The 22,421-nt window shown below is 34.9% G+C and overlaps 1 protein-coding gene across 1 annotated transcript in view; it reads right to left on the bottom strand.

Moving 5' to 3' along the window:
- The window catches only part of Dnah3 (dynein heavy chain 3, axonemal), a 367,976-nt gene that overhangs the window by 215,565 nt on the left and 129,990 nt on the right, over positions 1–22,421 (bottom strand). The window contains exons 24-29 of the mRNA XM_069827040.1: positions 19,446–19,644; positions 14,816–14,984; positions 12,807–13,000; positions 12,494–12,622; positions 6,177–6,378; positions 5,441–5,671 (exon numbers count right to left, since the gene is read on the bottom strand). Coding sequence (XP_069683141.1) covers positions 5,441–5,671; positions 6,177–6,378; positions 12,494–12,622; positions 12,807–13,000; positions 14,816–14,984; positions 19,446–19,644 — 1,124 coding nt within the window. The remainder of the gene's footprint in view (positions 1–5,440; positions 5,672–6,176; positions 6,379–12,493; positions 12,623–12,806; positions 13,001–14,815; positions 14,985–19,445; positions 19,645–22,421) is intronic.

The raw sequence follows: 22,421 nt of genomic DNA, 5'->3' as shown, positions 1-22,421 counted from the left end.
GATATTATATTTGTAGAGTATTCATTGCAGTGTCCTAAGACAACACCAAAACGCATTCAGTATAGGGATCTGCGACATATCAACGACGCCTCTTTAATTTCTGACGCGTTATTACTGCCATGGCGTGATTGGACTCTCCGTACAGTCGACGAAAAAGTACAAGCTTTTAACAACCTTGTTATTACATTATATGACAAACATGCCCCAATAAAAACTAGACGCATTACGAGACCTCCAGCTCCCTGGATGACTACAGAAATCCGATCATTGATGAGAGACAGAGACGAAGCTTTTCGGAAATTCAAGAGACTAAAAAGTGACATAGATTTCTTGCGGTACAAGCGACTAAGAAATATGACCACACAGACGATTAGAAATGCTAAGCTTAGACATGCTTACAGCCTCATTGAACCTGATATTAGAGCATCCAATATGTGGAGAAATGTTAGGTCAATGGGACTGGGACAATTTAAATCACAAATTGACAATACTATTTGTCTAGATGATTTAAACAATTACTTCACATCCACCACTACCCACGCACCTGACGCCGCAACGAAACAACAGACTATTAATGAATTAATCTCTACACCCGCCCCAGCACGAGACAAGTTCTTCTTTTCCTACATAACACCTTCTGACGTAAAATCAGCACTAAAGTGCATCAAGTCAAAATCACAAGGAATAGACAATATAAATATAGAACTTCTGAACAAAATTATGGACATAATTCTTCCGACACTAACCCATATATTCAATGCATCCATAATGACTTCACATTACCCAGACATATGGAAAAAGGCTATTGTTCGTCCCCTTCCTAAAATTAAGTTACCTGTAACACCTAATGACTATAGACCAATTAGTATTCTTCCTGTTCTCTCAAAAGCTTTGGAAAGAATTGTGCACAAACAACTGACAGATTACCTCAATATTCACAATATTCTTGACCCTTACCAATCAGGCTTCAGAACGGGACACAGCACATCGACTGCACTGCTTAAAGTGACTGAGGATATACGTGAAGCTTTAGACAAAGGACAGATCACAATACTAACACTTTTAGACTACTCCAAAGCCTTCGACACTGTAGATGTTGACTTACTAATTGCAAAATTAAGAGTACTGCATTTTTCTGATAATGCGTTAGGGTGGATGGACTCCTATCTTCGTGAACGCCAACAGTGCGTGTCTATTAATAATCGTTATTCCACTTGGCGTACCACGAAGACTGGCGTACCACAAGGCTCTGTCCTAGGACCTTTACTATTTTCTATTTATATTAATGATATTTCTTCTAATCTAACATCCTGCCGACACCATATTTATGCTGACGACATACAAATCTATCTGCATACTCGACCTAACTACATAAATGACGCCATAACTAAAGTTAATGATGACTTGAATTCTATATCCATATGGTCGAAAACGCACGGACTTAATTTAAATGCAAGTAAATCGCAGGCAATCTTAATAGAACATCAAAGATCGAAGTGTGACAAACAAAATTTGCCACCGATAATTGTAAATAATACTATTATTCCATACAGTACGACTGTGAAGAACCTTGGTATTTATATGGATTGTCACCTGGAATGGAATGAACAAGTGAATCACGCTTCCAAAAAAATATTTTCCATTATTCACTCATTAAAGCGACTGAAGAACTTTCTTCCTGATAAATTAAAATTAATCCTTGCACAAACACTCGTGATGCCACACTTTGACTACTGCGATATTATATTAAGTAACCTAAATGCAAATTTGAGCAACAGGCTACAACGTGTGCATAATGCGTGCGTCCGTTATATTTGTAATATTCGTAAGTATGATCATGTTTCCCCGTCTTTCCAAACTCTGTCTTGGCTAAGGCTAAGCGATCGACGAGCCCTGCATTCTCTTGTTCTCTTATTTCAAATTCTGCGCACCGCTACCCCAATATATTTGGCTTCTCGTTTTCAAAATTTATCCGCATATCATCAGCTAAGTACAAGATCTCATTATAACAATTTACTCATTATACCCTACCACAAGACATCTTTATATTCTTCATCCTATACAGTTTCAGTTGCTAGAAATTGGAACTCGCTTCCGAGTGATATAAGGGGTTGTTGGACAATAGCTTCATTTAGGTCAAAATTACATAAATTCTTACTTAACAGATGAATTGCTGATTAATATTTGTTACTTATAACGAAACTAACATCTGTCCATTCTTATTATTATTATCTTTAATTTCTCTAAATAGATTTACAAAACCTCTAATGGCAATTACATTAATATTCTCATTATAGAAATAGAAATATATATATTCTCCCTGTAACATAGTCCTAGTAAGCTTATATTAAATTAATTTTCATCATTTTACTAGCTATCTCAAATATTAATATAATTATAATTCATTGAATTAAATTAGCTCATAAATTAAGTTACTACTTTACCTTATAGATTTATCTAAATTTAAATAAATGTGTAGTGAAGATTATTGCTGGAGAACCTTTTAAGTGTAATGAAAATATTTGTAATTTAAATTTATGTATTGTATTGATTAAGGCTGGTTGAGTGGAAGAGAAGGCCTTATGGCCTTAACTCTGCCAGCGAAAATAAAACATTATTATTATTATTATTAAGTGTAAATACTGTCTACACGAACAAATCAACTTACATAAACTGGCATGTATGCATGTGCAGATTTAATCAGATGACTGTAGGCCTAAAAACCATTTTTTTCTACAGAGATATGAAAGCACCGGTACTAGGTTTGTGCAAACTAGCACATAGGCATTACAACTATTACAAAGACTGCCGGTTATTGATCACGACAACGTAAATCATTGAAACCAATCTCATTAGACAGACTGTTCAAGAAGCGCATAAAAATCGATTGTTGAGCCATTTGAAGATAAGTGCTCTCGTGTATGGATCATTCAAATGAAACATGACCATCACTAATACAATGAAATAAATTGAAGTTACTGCTTAATACTCGCCATGGTTATTAATACACTCCTTCTACTGTGATGGATACATGTTTCATAGAATCCCTAGGACTCGGAGGTGAACCAATGTTTAACAGCATTTTGCAACATTTTGTCTGGTGAAAGTGTGATTCCTGCCAGACTTTTCTTTAAATCTTCGAAAATATCTGGCAGTATAAGCTCGAGTAAAATTACTTTTTTTCAAAATGGCTTGATGTTTTATCAAAGATCCAACATGTGTCTGTATATCAGAGGGCATTGATCATTTATCCACACTCCAGAAATCCCACTAGCAACGGATCTCGATAATTGGGGGGGGGGGGGGGGGAAGACCGAGTTTCTTTACAACTTGAGCTTGTTAAGGCGAGGAGATCGAGTGTGTTTTCAGTGGGTAGTGGGTAGTGACCGTTGAGAGTGTAGCTCAAAATGACGTTCACTAGAACTTATTGCCTGTCACAATGCAATGCACGAATTAATCCCTGTTCTCCTGATGTCGTCTGAGGTTCTGTTAGCAGATTCTTATATGTTCGGCTTCCTGCTCAGCAGTTAAAGAGTGTGGCAACCACTACGTGGAAACTCTGTGATACTGCAGGTGCTTGTGGAGAATTTTATGGACAATTCTCTGGTTGATATTCAGTAATAAACTAAGTTCGCTTATTATTATTCTCTTACTCTCTCGGACAAGAGAATCAACAAGTTGAATTATATTTGGCATGATAGCCTTGAGTGCTTGCCCTGGTCGTGAATTATCCTGTAGAGATGTTCAGTCGAACATAACTGCAACACTAATTCTTTACAGCTGATTTCCCTAGACATGTATCTGCATATAATGCGATGGATTTAAGCAGGTGTGCGCCTTTCTGCAGTCAAAAAAATTAATTAAAGCACGCTGTTCACTTTTGGATGCTTCCATCTTGAATCATTCACTTTTCTATTTTCATTTATCTGGAACAACAATGACAGATATACCAACCACAACTACCAATAGAAAGTCTATAACCATTGTTGCCATACCCCTAAAGCGAAATCCAGCCAATACTCCTGTTGCACATAGTAAGCCTCGGCTAAGTTTAATTTGAACTAATCATATATTTCTCACTAGAGTTCTTCGCAATACAGTTCATTTGCAGCACCAAGCACCAACTGCATGTGCAAAGCAAAGCAGTTTGTATAAAATGTGTGACAGTCATAGGCAGAGTTATGGGGGGGGGGAGGCATGGGGGGACACTGCCCCTCCCCAAACTTGTTTGACCTCTTTTTTTTGTATTATTCTGTTGAATTCAAAAGATCTTTTTTGCTTTGGTTTTGACGAATTAATGTCTGAATGTATAAGAATTCCTATACCTCATTTGAGGAATGGAAGCACTGTAATTTTTTTTGTAACAGCCTGCACTGATGTGTTAGAAGTCTGCAGGTGTTCAGGCCGCCACTTGGAGATGTATGAATAACATACTGCACAACAATGCAGAAAAAAGAAAAGGGATCCCGGTATAATGTGTAAACTTAAAGATGAGATTAAATAAAAAATTAGAATTTACATTTCATATGATATCTTCGGAAGGTAAGTTTCATATAAAAAAAATTCTTTAGCACTGTTACGTAGTTTTATTGATGTATGCATGTGTTTCTGTACGAGAGAGAAAAAGTGGGAGATTGTTTTAAGTTATGCCCTATTATAATTTGTAGTAGACCCCCTGAAAATACTTTTATTAAATGATCATATTCCGATATACTGTACCACGGTCAAGCTATACCAGGGGAGGAGGTAAATGGTCTCCCATAACCCCGTTATATGGGGATTCTGTGGTTTTGCTTTGACCCCCTCCAAGGAAATGGTTCTCTCTCCGTCTATGGTGAGAGTATACATGTATTTGTGTATAAACAGTAGTTTACGCAGGTAACTGTCAAGAAATGCTGCATGCTTCTTGAGAGAGAACTTGGCCAATTAATCAACACTCTCCATTCTGCTTTTATTGCTACTCCACTATTATGTAGAAACACAACCAAACCAAATGTTATTGGTTAAAGCAAATTTAATTCGGTAAAAAGTGCTTTGTTTTCAAGAAATACTATTGAACTATTCATTCTTAATTGCTAGTTACAAAAAGAATAATAATTATTTATAATAATTATTCTCTGTTTATTTTGGAAGGAAATTGCCGGATTTCAAAGCCATCTAGTGGGATCAATAAAAAATCATTTGGCAACATTGGCTGCAACAAGCATTTATTTTTTAATGGAGAGTCATTAAATCTCCACTCCTCATCATATCACATGAAATATCTTTTATCTGAAATATATGAAAGTCAAATGTTGCAATATAGCAACATTCGAAACTCTCATACAATATATGAGACAAAAGAGATGATATATTACTGGTATTATTACAATGTATTAAAGGACAAGAATTAATACACAATTTCTGAATTAATCCTCGTCAAAATAGATTACGTACATACCTGGTAAGCACATGTTTTGCCGCCCATTGGCAGTCCTACAATCATTAGACCATGTCGGACAAGAATCATCTCATAAACTTGAAATATCTTTTCTAAAAACCACGGCGTTGCTTGAAGATTGCGTTGTTCCAAACATTGCTTCAAAGATTGCAAGAGTTCGGCACGATCTGGCTGTGGTAGCTCAATTCCTGGGAAGAGATCTGAGTAGATTCCTTCAAATAAAGGCACATCCTAAAACAAAATTATATACTGCTTGTAAACTACTCGGAACTTCATCCTTAGAAATCAAGGGTCACGGAACAATTATTGTGAATTTAATTTTCTTCTATTATTATATACACACACACAATAGTAACGTCATACATTTTATGAAGTATTATTCATTGTTTAACACTTATAGTCACTGAATAACTTATGATATCTTTACTGTGTTAACTTCAGCAACTTATCTGGTATTCTTCGGACAATGAAGGATACCACTTCGAAACAAGTCAGCCAGGTAAACTGCAAAAGTTAACACAGTAAAGATATCATAAAGGTATTCAATTTATGAAGTAGATAATAAAAAATACACTACAGAGTTTCATTAATATTTCCCTCGTATTTTAAAATATATTAGGAAAATATGCACACAAATATAATGATTCCTTAAATCTATAAATGTGAAATTGACGACAATCAGGCTCATGAGTAAATAATGTACAACTAAGATTAATTAAGTTTAAATCGATCTAACCTGTGATAGAAACTTTGGTAAGTTAACATCCACAATTGCACGAAGGACAAGCACAGATTCATCTTCATCCATATACTTGAGTTTAAGATTACCAGCTGCTGTCAACACAGTCTTTACAGCTCGCATTCCATAATCATAATGATTTTGAGATGATAACTGTTCTGAGCATAGCTTGTATGTATGTACTATCTTCTCTGCAAGACTAGACACAAAATGAAGGTTTGTTAAATGAAATTCAGTAAGTCTCTTTGTATCTTTAACATTCAATTATACCCACAGTATCTTGATAATACTTTTTACTGATGACTATGCTAGATAATGATAATGACAATGACGAGTATTGGTTATTTAAATTAATCTAAAGATAATTTCTGACGAGCAATTGATCACTTTCGAAAAGTAGCATATAATTTTAAACAAAACTATTAGTAGTTCTTGATAAGAATCACAACAGAATTCTTAGAATTTTAATTGCCTGTAAGATGCTACATAATATAAACAAGATATAGATATAAAATTGCAATTAGTTTTAAAGAATTTGTGGAACAATACGAAGAATACTGAAACAGAAAATCTTCAAAAGTTTGCAATTATAAAACTTATTAAGATTATAACAGCACTTTGCTAACATATGTAAGTGCAATTTGTACAGCAAAAATGAGGTTTTATTTATAGTATATCTTTGAATGTAAAAAATAATCATTTCGCTCTCGAATGGTTGTCCTGGAAAGCATTCTGGAAAAAATGGTGATTTTATTTTATATAGATACCAGTATTTTAGTTGTACGTCAATGAATATAAAAGGGGATACTTTGTCTTTCTATTGGGATGACTCTCCAAGCTCCCTAGTGTTCTTATACTTAGGATAGAAGTAAGCAAACTCTACAACAAGTACTATGATTTTCGACTTGTGTAGGCTATCCACCAATTAGTGAGTACTTTCCTGATAAAATCTGAGCAGAATTTTTTACAAAGTATGAAAGTGCTGATGAACTTCTCAATACGTTGTCAGTTGTGTATCAGAATCGTTTCTGTTCACATTAAAATGGATAACTGGTTGAAAAGTGGAAGTTTGAAAGGGAAACAGGGTTTAGCAAAATCGCAAGTTAGTGTTGTGTCAACAGGTCATTCAGCTTCTAGTGATGTGTGTCAATCCGACAAAAGTGAATCATGTGTAAAGAAAAGAAATTACGATGATAATTACATTAGGTTTGGATTTTCATACATAGGTGACAAGGACTGTCCAAGACCACAGTGTATTGTTTGTGGCAACATTCTTGCTAACAGTAGTCTGAAACCTTCCCTACTTAAATGCCATTTAGAAACTAAATACACCACCTACGTAAACAAATCTGCTGATTTTTTTACACGAAAAGCTAATGAGTGGAAAAATGATTTAACTACTTTTGTATCCACTGCAAACAGTGACAATGAGAATGCTCTTGAAGCGTCTTATTGCGTTAGCTACAGAATTGCTAAAACTGCAAAACTTCGTTCAATAGCTGAAGATTTAGTGCGGCCATATATAAATTATGTAGTACAGTGCATGCTTGGAGAATCTTTCACAAAAAAAGTCAATATGATACCATTGTCCAACAATGCGATCAACTGCTAGATTAAAGACATTGCAAATTATGTAGAAAATGAAATTTTGGAAAAAGTTCGTGCCAGTCCTTCTTTTGCGATTCAACTTGACGAATTGAATGATGTTGCCAATTTAGCCATTTTGTTACTTTTCGTCCGTTATATTAATGGGGAGTCTGTAGAAGAGGAGCTACTATTTTGCAAATCCTTAAAAGAGAGAACTATGGGAGGAGATATATATTTAAGTTAACCGATGAATACTTTCGCGAAAATTCAATAGACTGGACTCTCTATGTAGGCATTTGTTCAGATGGTGCGAAATCTATGACAGGATGTTATGCTGGGTTTGTTGCCAAGATGAAATCGGTAGCGCCGAACGGTTCTTGGACACATTGTTGCATTCATAGACAGGCTCTTGTTTCTAAACACATGCCCAATGGATTAAAATGTGAGCTGGACGATGTAGTGAAAATAATTAATTTTATTAAGGCTCGCCCTATAAATTCCCGCATCTTTGCAGTGCTTTGTGAGGAAATGGGAAGCGTTTCTAAGTGTTTATTGTTTCACACTGAAGTTAGGTGGCTATCTCGAGGTAGAACTATTTCCAGACTGTATGAGCTTAAAGACGAAATTTACGTTTTTCTCACCAGCCATGCCTTTCACCAAGCAAAGTGCATGGAAGATGAAATCTGGCTTCAGACTTTAGCTTATTTGGCAGACATTTTCTCAAAAATTAAATTTTAAACTTATCCCTCCAGGAGTCAAATATAAACGTTTATATTGTGCAAGACCGTATCAAATAATTCATCAAAAAACTTTATTTTTGGGAAACGTGTTTCAATAACAATCAAACCGAGTGCTTTGATACCCTTCACGACTTCCTGGTGGAAAATCATCTTTCTTTGGACGAAAATGTCAAGAACATGGTTAAAGAACATATGAAGGAACTTGGAAAAACCTTCAGAGAATATTTCCCTGCTATGTCCAATTAAATAAAATCGGGTTGCAGATTAATGCAAGTAAAACCAAACAGATGACACAAATAAGAAATAAACAGAATATATACAACCCTCCTAATCTGACGATAAATATGTTTGAAGAAACTGAGAAATTTAAATATCTTGGAACAGTAATGACAAGTAACAATAACGAATTAATTGAAGTACAGAGTCGAATCACTGCAGCCAATAAGGCCTATTTTGCATTAAGTGCAATATTGAAATCTAACTGTGTGCACAAGGAAACAAAACTTAAAATATACAAAACAATTATTAGAAGTATTCTCTGTTATGCAAGCGAAACTTGGACATTATCTAAGGAGACAGAAGCTAAACTAGGTATATTTGAACGCAAAATACCCAGAAGAATTTTTGGACCGGTGCAAGAAAATATGCAGTGGAGAATACGTTATAATAACGAGCTATATAAATTATATAAAAGTTTTGATGTTACTTTCATCAAATTAAGGAGGCTTGAATGGGCCGGACATGTCTATCTGATGGAAGGGAACAGAATACCAAAGAAGATCTTAGAAGGGAAAATACATGGTAAAAGACCAATTGGAAGACCCAAAAATAGATGGATAGATGCGGTAACGATCGATTCTCAGGACTATCTCGGAACAACTGCCTGGAGGAGATTAGCACAGGACAGGGACAGTTGGAGGAAGAAAATTGAGGAGGCTAAGGCTCGACTTTGGGCTGTGATGCCATCGTAGTAGTAGTAGTATGTCCAATTAAAACAATTGGATTTGCAATCCCTTCGAAGAGTCAACAATTTTAGAATCCACATTAAGCGTAGATGAAAAAGAGCAGCTTCTTGAAATTTCCACTGATTTTCAATTACAGAAACGTTATAAATCTTTGTCATTAATTGGTTTTTGGTTGAGTTTAAAGGAGTTCCTAGTGTTAGCGAATAAAGCCATAATGGCTTTATTACCCTTTTCATCCACATATTTGTGCAAAAAGTCGTTCTCTTCATATATCCATTTAAAAATAAATACAGAAACAAACTTTGTGCTGAAAGTGATTTGAGACTTTATTTAACTTCTGTGGTTCCTGACTTCAAAGCTTTGTGCCATGGAAAGCAGGTGCAACCTTCTCACTGAATTCCAAGGAAGAGGTGAGTAATTACAATGAAAACTTATATTTATTATTGCAACTAGGCCTACACATGTGTAACTTTTAAGCTGTCACTAGAGTAACTATAGGTTTTAACCATTAAGGGTTAAGTTAATTTAAGGTTATTAAACCTTTTGCTTGGAATTAAATTTTATGCATGTCTACTGTGTACGAGGCGCATCCAGAAAGTAAGTTTCCCGGTTTTTTCCCCTTGAAAGTAAACATAATTAGCCGTGTCAATTGCGCATGCATAACAGATCTATGACGTATCAATCATATGCCAGCCGGACAGGTCCCGCCTGGTGCCAGTAGCGTGGCAGCAGTGGTCCGAAATGGAAGCTCTTATTCCTTCTCCTGCTGCCTGCGAGGTTCGGTCGGTGATAAAGTTCTTTAATGCACAAAGCATTGCGCTAATTGAAATTCATCGGCAGCTTCGTCAGGTCTATGGGCCGAACATCATGAGTAAGCAGATGGTGCGTCGCTGGTGTAGGCAGTTTTCCGAAGGTCGTCAAAGTGTCCATGATGAAGAGTGCAGTGGGCGACCGTCCCTCATCAATGATGATCGTGTTGAGCTGGTGCGGCAGTGCATCATGGAGAACCGTCGCTTCACGATTACGGAGCTGAGCAGCCATTTTCCGCAGATATCGCGATCCTTGTTGCATGAGATTGTCACTAAGCACCTGCTGTTCAAAAAAGTGTTTGCCAGGTGGGTGCCGAAAAACCTGACACCCGAACACAAAATGCAACATTTAGAAGCAGCACTGACATTTCTGCAACGGTATCACGATGACGGCGACGAGTTCCTCGACAGGATCGTCACGGGCGATGAGACTTGGATTTCGCACTTCACCCCGGAAACCAAGCAGCAGTCAATGCACTGGTGGCATAGTGGATCTCCGGTCAGGACGAAATTCAAACAGATGCTGTCGGTATGAAAAGTGATGTGCACGGTGTTCTGGGACAGGAAAGGCATTCTGCTCATTGACTTCCTTCCAAGAGGTGAAACAGTGAACGCTGACCGTTACTGTGAAACACTGCGAAAATTGCGATATGCCATTCAAAACAAGAGGTGTGGAATGCTTACTGCAGGTGTTGTGCTCCTCCATGACAATGCTCGTCCACATACGACTCGGCACATAGCAGCTGTTTTGACGGAATTTGGCTGGGAGTTGTTTGATCATCCACCCTACAGTCCTGATCTAGCTCCCAGCGATTTTCACGTTTTCTTGCACCTCAAGAAATTCTTGTCCTCCGGTGAGTGTTTTGGCAACGACGAAGAGTTGAAGACGTCTGTCACATGCTGGTTCCATTCACAGGCGGCAGAGTTCTATGACAGGGATACAAAAGTTGATCCCACGATACGACAAGTGTCTCAATTCTAATTTTGGCTATGTTGAAAAATAGCTGAAACATTGCTGTACCTGTTGCCAATAAATGTTTTTCTGAAAGTGTGTGTTCTTTTTTTAAAAAAAATAGGGAAACTTACTTTCTGGATGCGCCTCGTATATTTAAAAATCAGTGATTCACCGAATCATTGTGGAAGGGGTTCGCGAATCGAAAAAGGTTGGGAACCACTGACTTATAGCATACAGCAATTTCTTTGGTACCATCTTCTTCGACAATTCTCACTCTGTATGAATAAGACTTATAATTTTTTATTTTAGGTTATTTTACGACACTTTATCAACATCTTAGATTATTTAGTGTCTGAATGAGATGAAGGTGATAATGCTGGTAAAATGAGTCCGGGATTTAGCACTGATAGTTACCCAGCATTTGCTCATATTGGGTTGAGGGAAAACCCCGCAAAAAGCCTCAACCAGGTAACTTGTCCCAACCGGGAATCGAACCCGGGCCACCTAATTTCGCGGACAGATGCGCTAACCATTACTCCACAGGTGTGGATAAGACTTATAATGGAATAAAGCATTTTCCTCTGGGTTTCGTGGTCTACGATTCTGAATCGAATGAACAGTTATTAATCCACATAGATATGCGTTTTGTTCATCCACAGATCCCAAAGCATTAAAGTCTTTAATAATGCGTTTAATTTCTTGTTGCAGAATGACCTCAAAACACCGATAAAGTTTGCACTTGCAGTCTGGTCCAGTTTCATGCATTAATAACCTCAACGTTTTCATTACATCATTACTTCTACTGTAACTTTTCATTTTCATCAGACTGCTGCACTCACCTTCACTGTCTTCCAAAGATGCCATAATTAGACGTGATCTTAAACCTTCAAAAATAACAATAAATCACACAGCAGAAAATGTCTGAACATCACTACAAACAAATTATTCTCATAAACAAATGCGTCCTTAGTCGCTTCATACAGATGTCAATGTAAACACATGACATTCTCCTTTTATACTGTTTCGCTCTGACATTCCCCTTTTATGTGTTGTAAACCAATTCGTCAACACAATGTGGGTTTGGAACTATCATCTTTCTTGCAGTGCAACAAAGTATAATGTATTCTACTCCCTTTGATCTAAAGTACTGAACTTTGATCTCATTTTTCACAAATTTACGATATTCCTCCTTTTGCAGTGGACTCTTCAAATGTTACGTAAGTTATTAACTAGTTGATAAATTATAATCTCTATTTACCTTCTAGCATTCATGAATCCCATGGAGTAGAGGGAAATCTCACCAATCATAGCATAATCAGGTACCATCATAGCAACAGTTCGAAATAAAACTTTTAAATTATCAGGCAATTCTTGACGACCTGCATAACTGAAGAGAAGAAAAACTTTTCGTTAGAAATTATAAAATGCTATAATTGGGTTTTCATAGTGTGTTGTATTACAAGATGTACATCAGTCAAGCTTTTACTCAAACTTATCCCAACGTTTAACTCATAAAATATCTATAACAAATAAGGTAGCAACGTAATAAACAATTCATAAGAGATAAATACCCTGGATTCATGGTGATAAAAATTGAGCAAGTCCTATTCAGTGATATCTCAGTTCCTTCAAAAACAAATCGCTCCAAATTTTGACCAATAGCCATCTGGATACTCAATATCTGTTGAGCCACCACTGACAGTACTTCCAGATCAATCCGGTTGAATTCATCAAAGCAAGCCCAAGCTCCAGACTGTGCCAAGCCCTAGCAAAACACCACACAAAAAACATTATATAAGTTTTAAACAGTGATTGAAAAAGTAAAGAAAATTATATCAAATAAAGTAGATAGAGAAAGAAAAAAATTAGACAAACATTTCTATCAATACTTCTTTATAATATAAGCGGTATACTGATCTATAAATTTACTTTTATTTGTTTACTGACACAACAATTCTTATCCTTACTCTATATTAAAAAGCAAACTTGTGAAAAATATTTATGCATATGAGTAACTTTGGTGTAGGTCATCCGTTATTTCACAAAACCAAATGCATGCGTGTGCCATAGCTTATAATAAGACCCTTACGGAGGAGTTAAGTAAGCTATCTAGCTACAAGTGGAAGCATAGCAAGGGAGGGAAGCTTCCCAGTCAACTTTTTTCTTCCCCTCACATGCAGGTAAGTTTTAGGAGATTACAAATGGCCTATATTAGGTATCTTGAGTACAAAGGAATTGCAAGCAAATATGAGGTATGAGTGAGTATTGTAATCAAAGGCAATACCTACAGAATACATGAAAAAATATAATTTCGTTTCCCCGTTTTCCACAAAATATAGAAAACGAAGTTGAAGACAACGAATTTTTATGTCAAGAAATAAACCCTTCAAAATGATAGAGTTTTCACTTCTTGCACTCACAGAGGATCCTTTCATAACAACAGATCAGAATCGTCTTTATAGTTTCTATTTGATAAACATATAAAGAAAATGTGACCTACAAAAATATAACTATTTGGTGGCATGGTATATATTAAATATTGGTGTTTAGGTATTTAGACAGTGCGTGTTTATTTGTACAGACCATTGCAAGCATGCCTAAACAAAAGGAATACCCTGTGGATGTGAAACAAGCTGTTTTAAATGCTTTGAAGACGGGAAAATCGCAGTGTAGTGTTGCTAAATATTTTGGTATTTCACAACAACTCATAAGTGTAATCAGTCACTGTAAATGGGCAAACACTCGGTGGCAATGGTAACTTAATTACATAGAAGTTTAAATGGGACTGAATTTAGAAAACAATCAAAACTTAAATTAGAAAAGAAACAGAAAGTACAGTACTTTGATACATAAAATCCTAAGCACATTTTTAAGCTGCTAAAATTGAAACAGGAGGCAGTCTATCAGAAACAGAATTTTCAGAAGTATTTTTCTTTATTTCATTTATTAGGCATTTTTTCATAGAAGTTTAGTTCAGTGTTGTGTGATACGACTTTTATTGCAACTAATTACGACAAAGAAAGTTAAATTAATGGTAATATGATCATTGATCACTATCTATGTAATGAAAGTGATGAGTAATAACAGAGATGAGTGTTGAAACGAAATATGTAAAATTAGTGACGATCCAGCATTCTGGACAATAAAAGAAGCAACGAGAGATTGTTTCACTAGTCCAGGGATGAAACAAAATTTGGAAGATTTCAGATCCAGCAAAAAGATCTCTGGAGGTACTGTAGTACTGTGCATAGTTATCGACATTTAAGTTACATTTCATTTTATTTACTGTATATCATTTTCTCTTTTTTTTTACTGCCTTCATTTGAATACTGAGTCTTCATTTTTCTATCTTCGTTTCAATTAAATTTTCGTAAATCGGTATATATGTCAAGGGGGGCAGCATTCTTTATGTCCCATGGTGGCAAATGTGTTAAATACAGCTCTATAACACATTTTTACATTTTAACTACAATACGAGATATGATTCATCATATGAATTAGAAGGTTATATTCAAAGATGCAAGAATTACAATATACAATGAAGAAAGAGGAATTCCTATGGAAGTATTAAGATTTATACCTTGAAAAATTTCCCCATAGCTTTATAGTCCAATCCATCTGAGCAGTTAAACACAACGCATTGTTTTGCAACAGCTTTTGCTAAATCTTTCGTAGTTTCAGTCTTCCCTGTACCAGCAGGACCCTCCGGTGCTCCTCCCAAGTATAAACGAAGAGCACCCATCAGTGTTCTATGAAAACACAACACAATATTTTAATTAATGATAAATCAAGCTTTTATGTAAACCTCAGTATTGGGGAATTCTAAAATTATTAGCAAAACTGCTGGAAATCAGCGATTACAGTGGTGATGATCAGAAGCTTGTAGTATATGACAGAGTAATCAGTGTTACACACAGAACATATAAATTTTTTTTATAAATTCACTGCTACTTATTACATTGATTACATTGCATAACAAATTTTAACTTTTTCTTTGTGCTGGGCATGTGATGCATGTTTTCTATATAATTTTAACCTCCTGAATACGAATATGACAATTAAAAACAGTTGTTGGTTACGGGTTTTGAGAAATTTTCGATTTTATATTTATTCAAAATACTGCTTTATATAATGACAATAAGGTTAAATATTCACTGTTCAGAAGATAACAGCTTTCTTTTTCTTAATTTTCTTTTATACTGAGCATCAAATACATCACGAGCTAAAGTCAAAAAATAGTCTGCTAGCATATTGGTACTTCACTGTCCTTGGTATCTTTTTTCCATAGTTGAAATTTCTTGATGAAACCCCTCACCATGCTCATCACTGAAATCGCCACAATTCTTGGGGAAAAAGTCAAGATGAGAGTGAAGAAAGTGAATTTTCAGAGCCATGTTACAATTCATAGTTTCAGACACCAACAGTAAATTTTGCACTTGTTCTTCATAGTTCTCACTTCTACGGTTACCCAGAAAATTTAATACAACCTCCTTGAGTGCAATCCAGGTGGCTCTCTCGTTTCCTTTCAGCAAAGATTCGAAGTGATTGTCCTTCATTATTTCTCTAATTTGTGGTCCATTGAAAACTCCCTCTTTTATTTTCGAGTCACTAATAGCAGGAAATTTTTCCTGGATATGTTTAAATGCTTCAATTTCATGATTCATCCCTTTAATAGAATTCTTCATTAACCTATCTTAATGTGTAAAGAGGATAAAATTACTTTACTTTGAGGTACAAGGGGTTATGTATAATATTTTTCTTCCCTGGTTCTAGTGATTGTCGTGCTGATCCTACTTTTATTTTATAATTCTTATCTCGAGCGCAGAAAGCAGCAACATTTTGTGTAGCCTAATTGCATTCCAATAAGAGTCATTCCACGTCAAATCGCACAAATTTAGCCTGGAATTGACTTTCATGTCTCCGATTTAGATAAAACAAATTTTACACATTCTGTGGATTGAAAAAATAAGTACGGGTTTTATTATTGTTGTCTATATCGATTATTGTAGTAGATATGTGTTATCAAAGATTCTGAAATAGGTCACACATCATTATTGTTAAACGTGATTATCTCCACTAATAATCATCACATAGATTTGCTCTTTGTCTCAATTTGAAGGTGACAGTACACACTTTATTCTTCGCATAATAATATAAAAATATAAGTTTGTTAACTTTGTTTTAAAAAACATTTAAATGTATAAAAATATGTTTTAATGGAAGCGACTTACTTTAAAATTACAGAAAAAAATCCTTAAATACCTTGAAATTATTTTAACCGCCCTTAAAGAAATCAGAACTCTAGCCGTTGAAGAATAATTAAATGATTCACCAAGCTGCGCGTCTTGAGGTCGCGGGCTGCATAAGTACTGTTGCAAGATGATGTGCAGGTGCAGCTCCGGATGAGTCGTGTGACCACTTTACACTGTTCCACAGTCAGAATATCACTCTTTTACTTAATTTACATAACACAGTACTGTATTTAAATATTGTTTTTGTAAAATATACACTTGTGAAAATAACTACAGTTTACACAACATTGGACTTTTAAAACTAATCAACTACAACCAATATCAATTCTATTTAATGTCCACCACTTTGCTCTCACTTTGAAGGGAATAGTTCTTTATCATGGCCTGAGATTTTGCCAGTGGAACAAAAGAATGAAGTTGTAAGGTACCTCGCACCACTTTTGCTTGTTGGTACCTTGAGTAGAAAATATTGCTATGTTTTTTGTGTTCACTAATGGTAAAAAATTTAAAAGCAATATTAGAAATGTTTTTCTCAGCCCAGTTATACAGTTTCCTTGGTGTTACAATAGGATCTATACCAGGTTGAAGACTAGCTTCCATAGCAAGCCGCTTAATGGTACCGCCAATGCCATCACAAGGCCCTTTTCCATGTGATGTAGCAAAAAAATGCCACTCAGCACAAATCCCAAACTCATCTTCGTGGTGACATTTATTTTAGAGTTATTTCTTACTCGAAATCAATCTGAAACCAACGTAGTTCTATGTAAAATGTAATAGATTGTACGTATATTTTTTTGCGTTTTTAAAGTAAGCTGTTATAAAAAAAACATTAAGTTATGTTTAAAAAGTGACCCTCTAAAACAACCCCATTTGTATTTCAACTTATACTTAAAAGAATTAATATAATAATTCATTTCTTCCCATTTCAGATGGCACCAACACTCAACGTCTATGATGCATTGAATCTTAAGAATGAGCATTTTCATACTGTGTCGTGGATGAATTTGTCATATAATTAAAAGAGTATAAATAGTAAAATTTTAAAGTATGATCCCAGAAAAAATAGCAGACCTCATATTTTGATCTGCACAACATATTTTAGAAGATTTAAGCAAATACTAAATGGTCACATTTCGTATACAGGTGTTTGATTTGACATGCACACAACACAACACGATACCTACTTCGAAAGACTTAGGAATTATTGTTAGATAAATTAAAGGGAAACTGCTAAGTGTTGAAGGGACATTAAGTGCTTTTAGAACTAGAGGTTATCTGTTTATTTACGTAAAGTAACACCGCACCACTGATAATGTATTAGTCACTCTCGCTGCTGCTGTCGCAGCTGTATGCTCCGGCGCGCGGTCTCACTCAATCCGACCCGAACACACCATCAGTAAATTAATTATTTGCACAGCGACTTCTGATTCGAATAGAGTTCTAAAACCAACGCAGTTCTACGTAAAACATTTCAAAGAATATAATGATATTTTTTCCCCGTTTTAGAAGTAAGTCCCTGATATATGAAAACGTATTTAAAAAATATAACCCCCTAAAAGGGGCCCATTTTATATTTTGATTGAACACTAAAAATTAGTATATAATACTGCAATTATTGCACTTTAAAATGATATAAATACGAAATTTCTACGATTTATAGAACTGTCAGTATAACCATTTTCATAATACGTTGCATCCAAATTTACAGAAAATGTAACATTTAATAAATGACTAAATAATTGTGTCAGCCCGAAAAAATTACACATGGGTTATTTAATTTCATCAATAGAGTATATAAAAAAAAATTGGAGCAAATATTAAGTTGTCATGTTTCGTAGGTGTTCGATTTGACATGGAATGACTCATAAGCAATGCTACAACCTTCAAATCCGCACAAACAAACCATTCGTACTTTGAATATTATCATTAAAGCACACTTTAAAGAAATACATGTCTTACACAGAATATTAACACCACGGAAATCTTCTGGTAAACTGAAGCGATTCCATACAGCGAACCTGTTTCTGCCCCTCCAAATGGAACCGAAAAGGGCAATAAAAAAATTTCCGCTTCTAGAAGTGGTTTTCACAGGGTAGTCTACTGCAAAATATAAACTATAGTAATGTCACTAAAGCTCATAGTGAAATAAATGCACACCTTAAGTGAAATCAGGTAAATTCAAGGCCGTATTCATAAATGAAACTTTGGATAAAGACTTCCCAAAGTCGACTTTTGTAGTAAAGTTTAACTTTGTTAAAAGTTCTATTCATAGACAATACTTCTGAGACTTTGACTTGGACTTTGGTAGGTCGAGATTTGATGATCTTGTTCTAATATTGGCAATCACAGTCATTGCCTTCTAAACGAATTAAATTAATAGAGTGTTGAAATAGAGTAGGCATTTTCACAATCAAAGCCATCTTTTGTGTCACAAATCATTGAAACAACTGAACATCGGTACATGTTAAGTGATTTTAACCATTCTTGCAGCTTTACATACGTACAACTAACGTAAGTACAAAAATTGACATTTTAGCTATTTACACCAATCGATAATAATTCGTTCTTCTACTTGGTCACAAAAAATCGTGACTCAGTTCCGAATGGTCTTATATATAATACAATTCGTAACTACAAAGCGTAATAGTATAGTTCATCTGAAATAGTATTGCCTGTTAAGAATTTTGTTGTGAATAAAACCTCGATTATAGTTACGTTAGTTTCACATGAAGCCCTCAAATTATTTCATTATAGAATTATTTTATTTTGAAGATGTAGAAGATAAGAAGATGCAACCAATGACAGTCTATGAAAGAGACATATTATCCTACTGACAGTTGGCAGAGTTATTCCCTGCATGTCTGCAGAAACTACTTGAAAATTATCTGAAATCAACATGCAGAAAACATTATGATAACCACAGAATTAATATAACTTACATAATATTATTTCAAATACCTGTAGCATCTGTCAGTTAAAGGAGTAATAACAAGTCGTGGAGTATTTCCGAGGTATTCAAACCCATACATTACTTCTGTGGTGATCATGGATACTATAACACGTCCATCTGACCAATAATATCGTAGCTGACTAATCCAATTGAAATCCTGAGGCGTTGACACCTTCAAGTCACATAACTTCTGCACTACATCTCGAGCTGAAATATTTCAAACCACAAAATTCAAACTTACTATATGCTTATATTGTATGCATCCAGAAATATTTAACATACAAAATATATATATATATATATATATATATATATATATATATATATATATATAGCCTACATATTTTTGGGACTGTCAATTATGTTCTATAAAAAATCAAAGATATTAGGGAATTGACAACATTTCATTCAGATGAAGGATATAATTTAATATAAAAAATGATATAATTTTCAATACTGTTTAAAGAATAGGCCTATATTTTATTCACAGAAACTATAATAACAGACATATCTCTACGATTAAGTAAACATTAATGCCCATTACATATGATCTAAAGTTTTACATTTTTAGTATATTAAGTTTTCTAATCAGTACATTAAAGGTGGAAAAATTCAACTATCTTGAAGCAACAGTAACAAACATAAATAACATTCCAGAGGAAATTAAACGCAGAATAAATGTGGGAAATGTCTTTTATTATTCGGTTGAGAAGCTTTTATCATCCAGTCTGCTCTCGAAAAAACTTAAAGTTAGAATTTATAAAACAGTTATATTACCGGTTGTTGTGTATAGTTGTGAAACTTCAACTCTCACTTTGAGAGAGGAACAGATGTTAAGTGTTCGACAATAAGGTGCTTAGCAAAATATATGGGGCTAAGAGGGATGAAGTTACAGGAGAATGGAGAAAGTTACACAACATAGAACTGCACGCATTGTATTCTTGACCTAACATAATTACTTACTTACTAATTACTGGCTTTTAAGGAACCCAGGGGTTCATTGCCACCCTCACATAAGCCCGCCATTGGTCCCTATCCTGAGCAAGACCAATCCAGTCTCTATCATCATATCCCACCTCCCTCAAATCCATTTTAATATTATCTTCCCATCTACGTCTCGGCCTCCCCAAATATCTTTTTCCCTCCGGCCTCCCAACTAACATTCTATATACATTTCTGGATTCGCCCATACATGCTACATGTCCTCAAACGTCTGGATTTAATGTTCCTCATTATGTCAGGTGAAGAATACAATACGTGCAGTTCTGTGTTGTGTAACTTTCTCCATTCTCCTGTAACTTCATCCCTCTTAGCCCCAAATACTTTCCTAAGCACCTTATTCTCAAACACCCTTAACCTATGTTCCTTTCTCAAAGTGAGAGTCCAAGTTTCACAACCATAAAGAACAATCAGTAATGTAACTGTTTTATAAATTCTAACTTTCAGATTTTTTGACAGCAGACTGGATGATAAAAGATTCTCAACCGAATAATAACAGGATTTCCCATGTTTATTCTGTGTTTAATTTCCTCCCGAGTATCATTTATATTTGTTACTGTTGCTACCAGGTATTTGAATTTTCCACCTCTTCAAAGGATAAATTTCCAATTTTTATATTCCCATTTCTTCCTAACATAATTAGGAACATTAAATTCAGATGTTTGAGATAGGCAGGGCATGTAGCATGTATGGGTGAATCTAGGAATACATATAGTGTGTTAGTTGGAAGACCTGAGGGAAAAGACCTTTGCAGAGGCCGAGACATAGATGGGAGGATAATATTAAAATAGATTTGAGGGAGGCGGATATGATGGTAGGGACTGGATTAATCTTGCTAAGGATAGGGACTGATGGCAGGCTTATGTGAGGGCGGCAATGAACCTTCGAGTTCCTTAAAAGCCATAAGTAAGTAACCAGTGCATTATTCTCGTGCCTATTAATTTATTTGAAAAATTCCCATCCATCAATAGATTGACATACTAATAAATCATGCATGTTACAATATTATACATTTATAATGGAAACTTACATTATAAAAATATTTAGAGATGATCTGTTATTTAGTAAAATTCGTATGTAAGCTTATGATTTCTGTAGCGAACAAGATATTGAAATCTGTGAGATTCAAGTTGGAGGTCTGACATAAAATGTTATTATCGTATCTTGCGTGTCCATAGGGTCCAGTAGGAGATTTTAAAAATGCATTAGGCAACTTAGATTTATTAATGAAAATACTTTACAAATCACACATGGAATCTGTGAATTGTGTAATATCAACATAGATTATCTCTCGGAAAGTTTCCGTAAAAGTAAATTAAACTCATTTCTTGAAACTTATAACGTTATAACCTTAAGCATATAATACATTTTCTAACCAGAATATAAGCTGAAAGTAGTGCAGTCACTGATAATAATTTTATAGATAAAAACAGATTGAATTCCTGTTCACAGAACCTTTAATCAATGGCCTATCTGATCATGATGCACAAATCGTATGTGTTTACAATGTCACTGAAAAATTCCAAAACATCAATATAAAAAGTAAGAACAGAATCAGAAATGCTGAATCTACAAATAATTTAAATTCACGTCTACAAAACAAATCTTGGGAAAATGCATATAAGGTGGAAGTGATATAACTCTGCAGACTGCAGGGAGCATCGTTGGCTCACCTACAAATACATATTATCAACTCAGGTCTGAATAACAGCATTCTGTCCCTTAGTTACTGCAGTAGGGTAGCCAGACTTCCTAATGGAAGGAAATAATGGTATGTTTTAACATTTTATTTAAAAACTACTGATAAAATAAAAAATAACACTTGCATGGATAGTACTCATCTAGTAAAAACATTTAGGAGGAAATTATTTTTTTCTGAAAAAAGTATTCATTTGGGACTAATATGGTATTAGAATTTTTTTTATATCCTACTCTATCCAAGGAATAAACTGTTAAAATATGCATAGATAATTATATTACTTCCA

Source organism: Periplaneta americana, chromosome 1 (assembly GCF_040183065.1).
Source record: "Periplaneta americana isolate PAMFEO1 chromosome 1, P.americana_PAMFEO1_priV1, whole genome shotgun sequence".
NCBI lineage: Eukaryota > Metazoa > Arthropoda > Insecta > Blattodea > Blattidae > Periplaneta > Periplaneta americana.
Note: the sequence above shows the minus strand (reverse complement) of the source record. Positions and strands in the feature narration are given on the sequence as shown.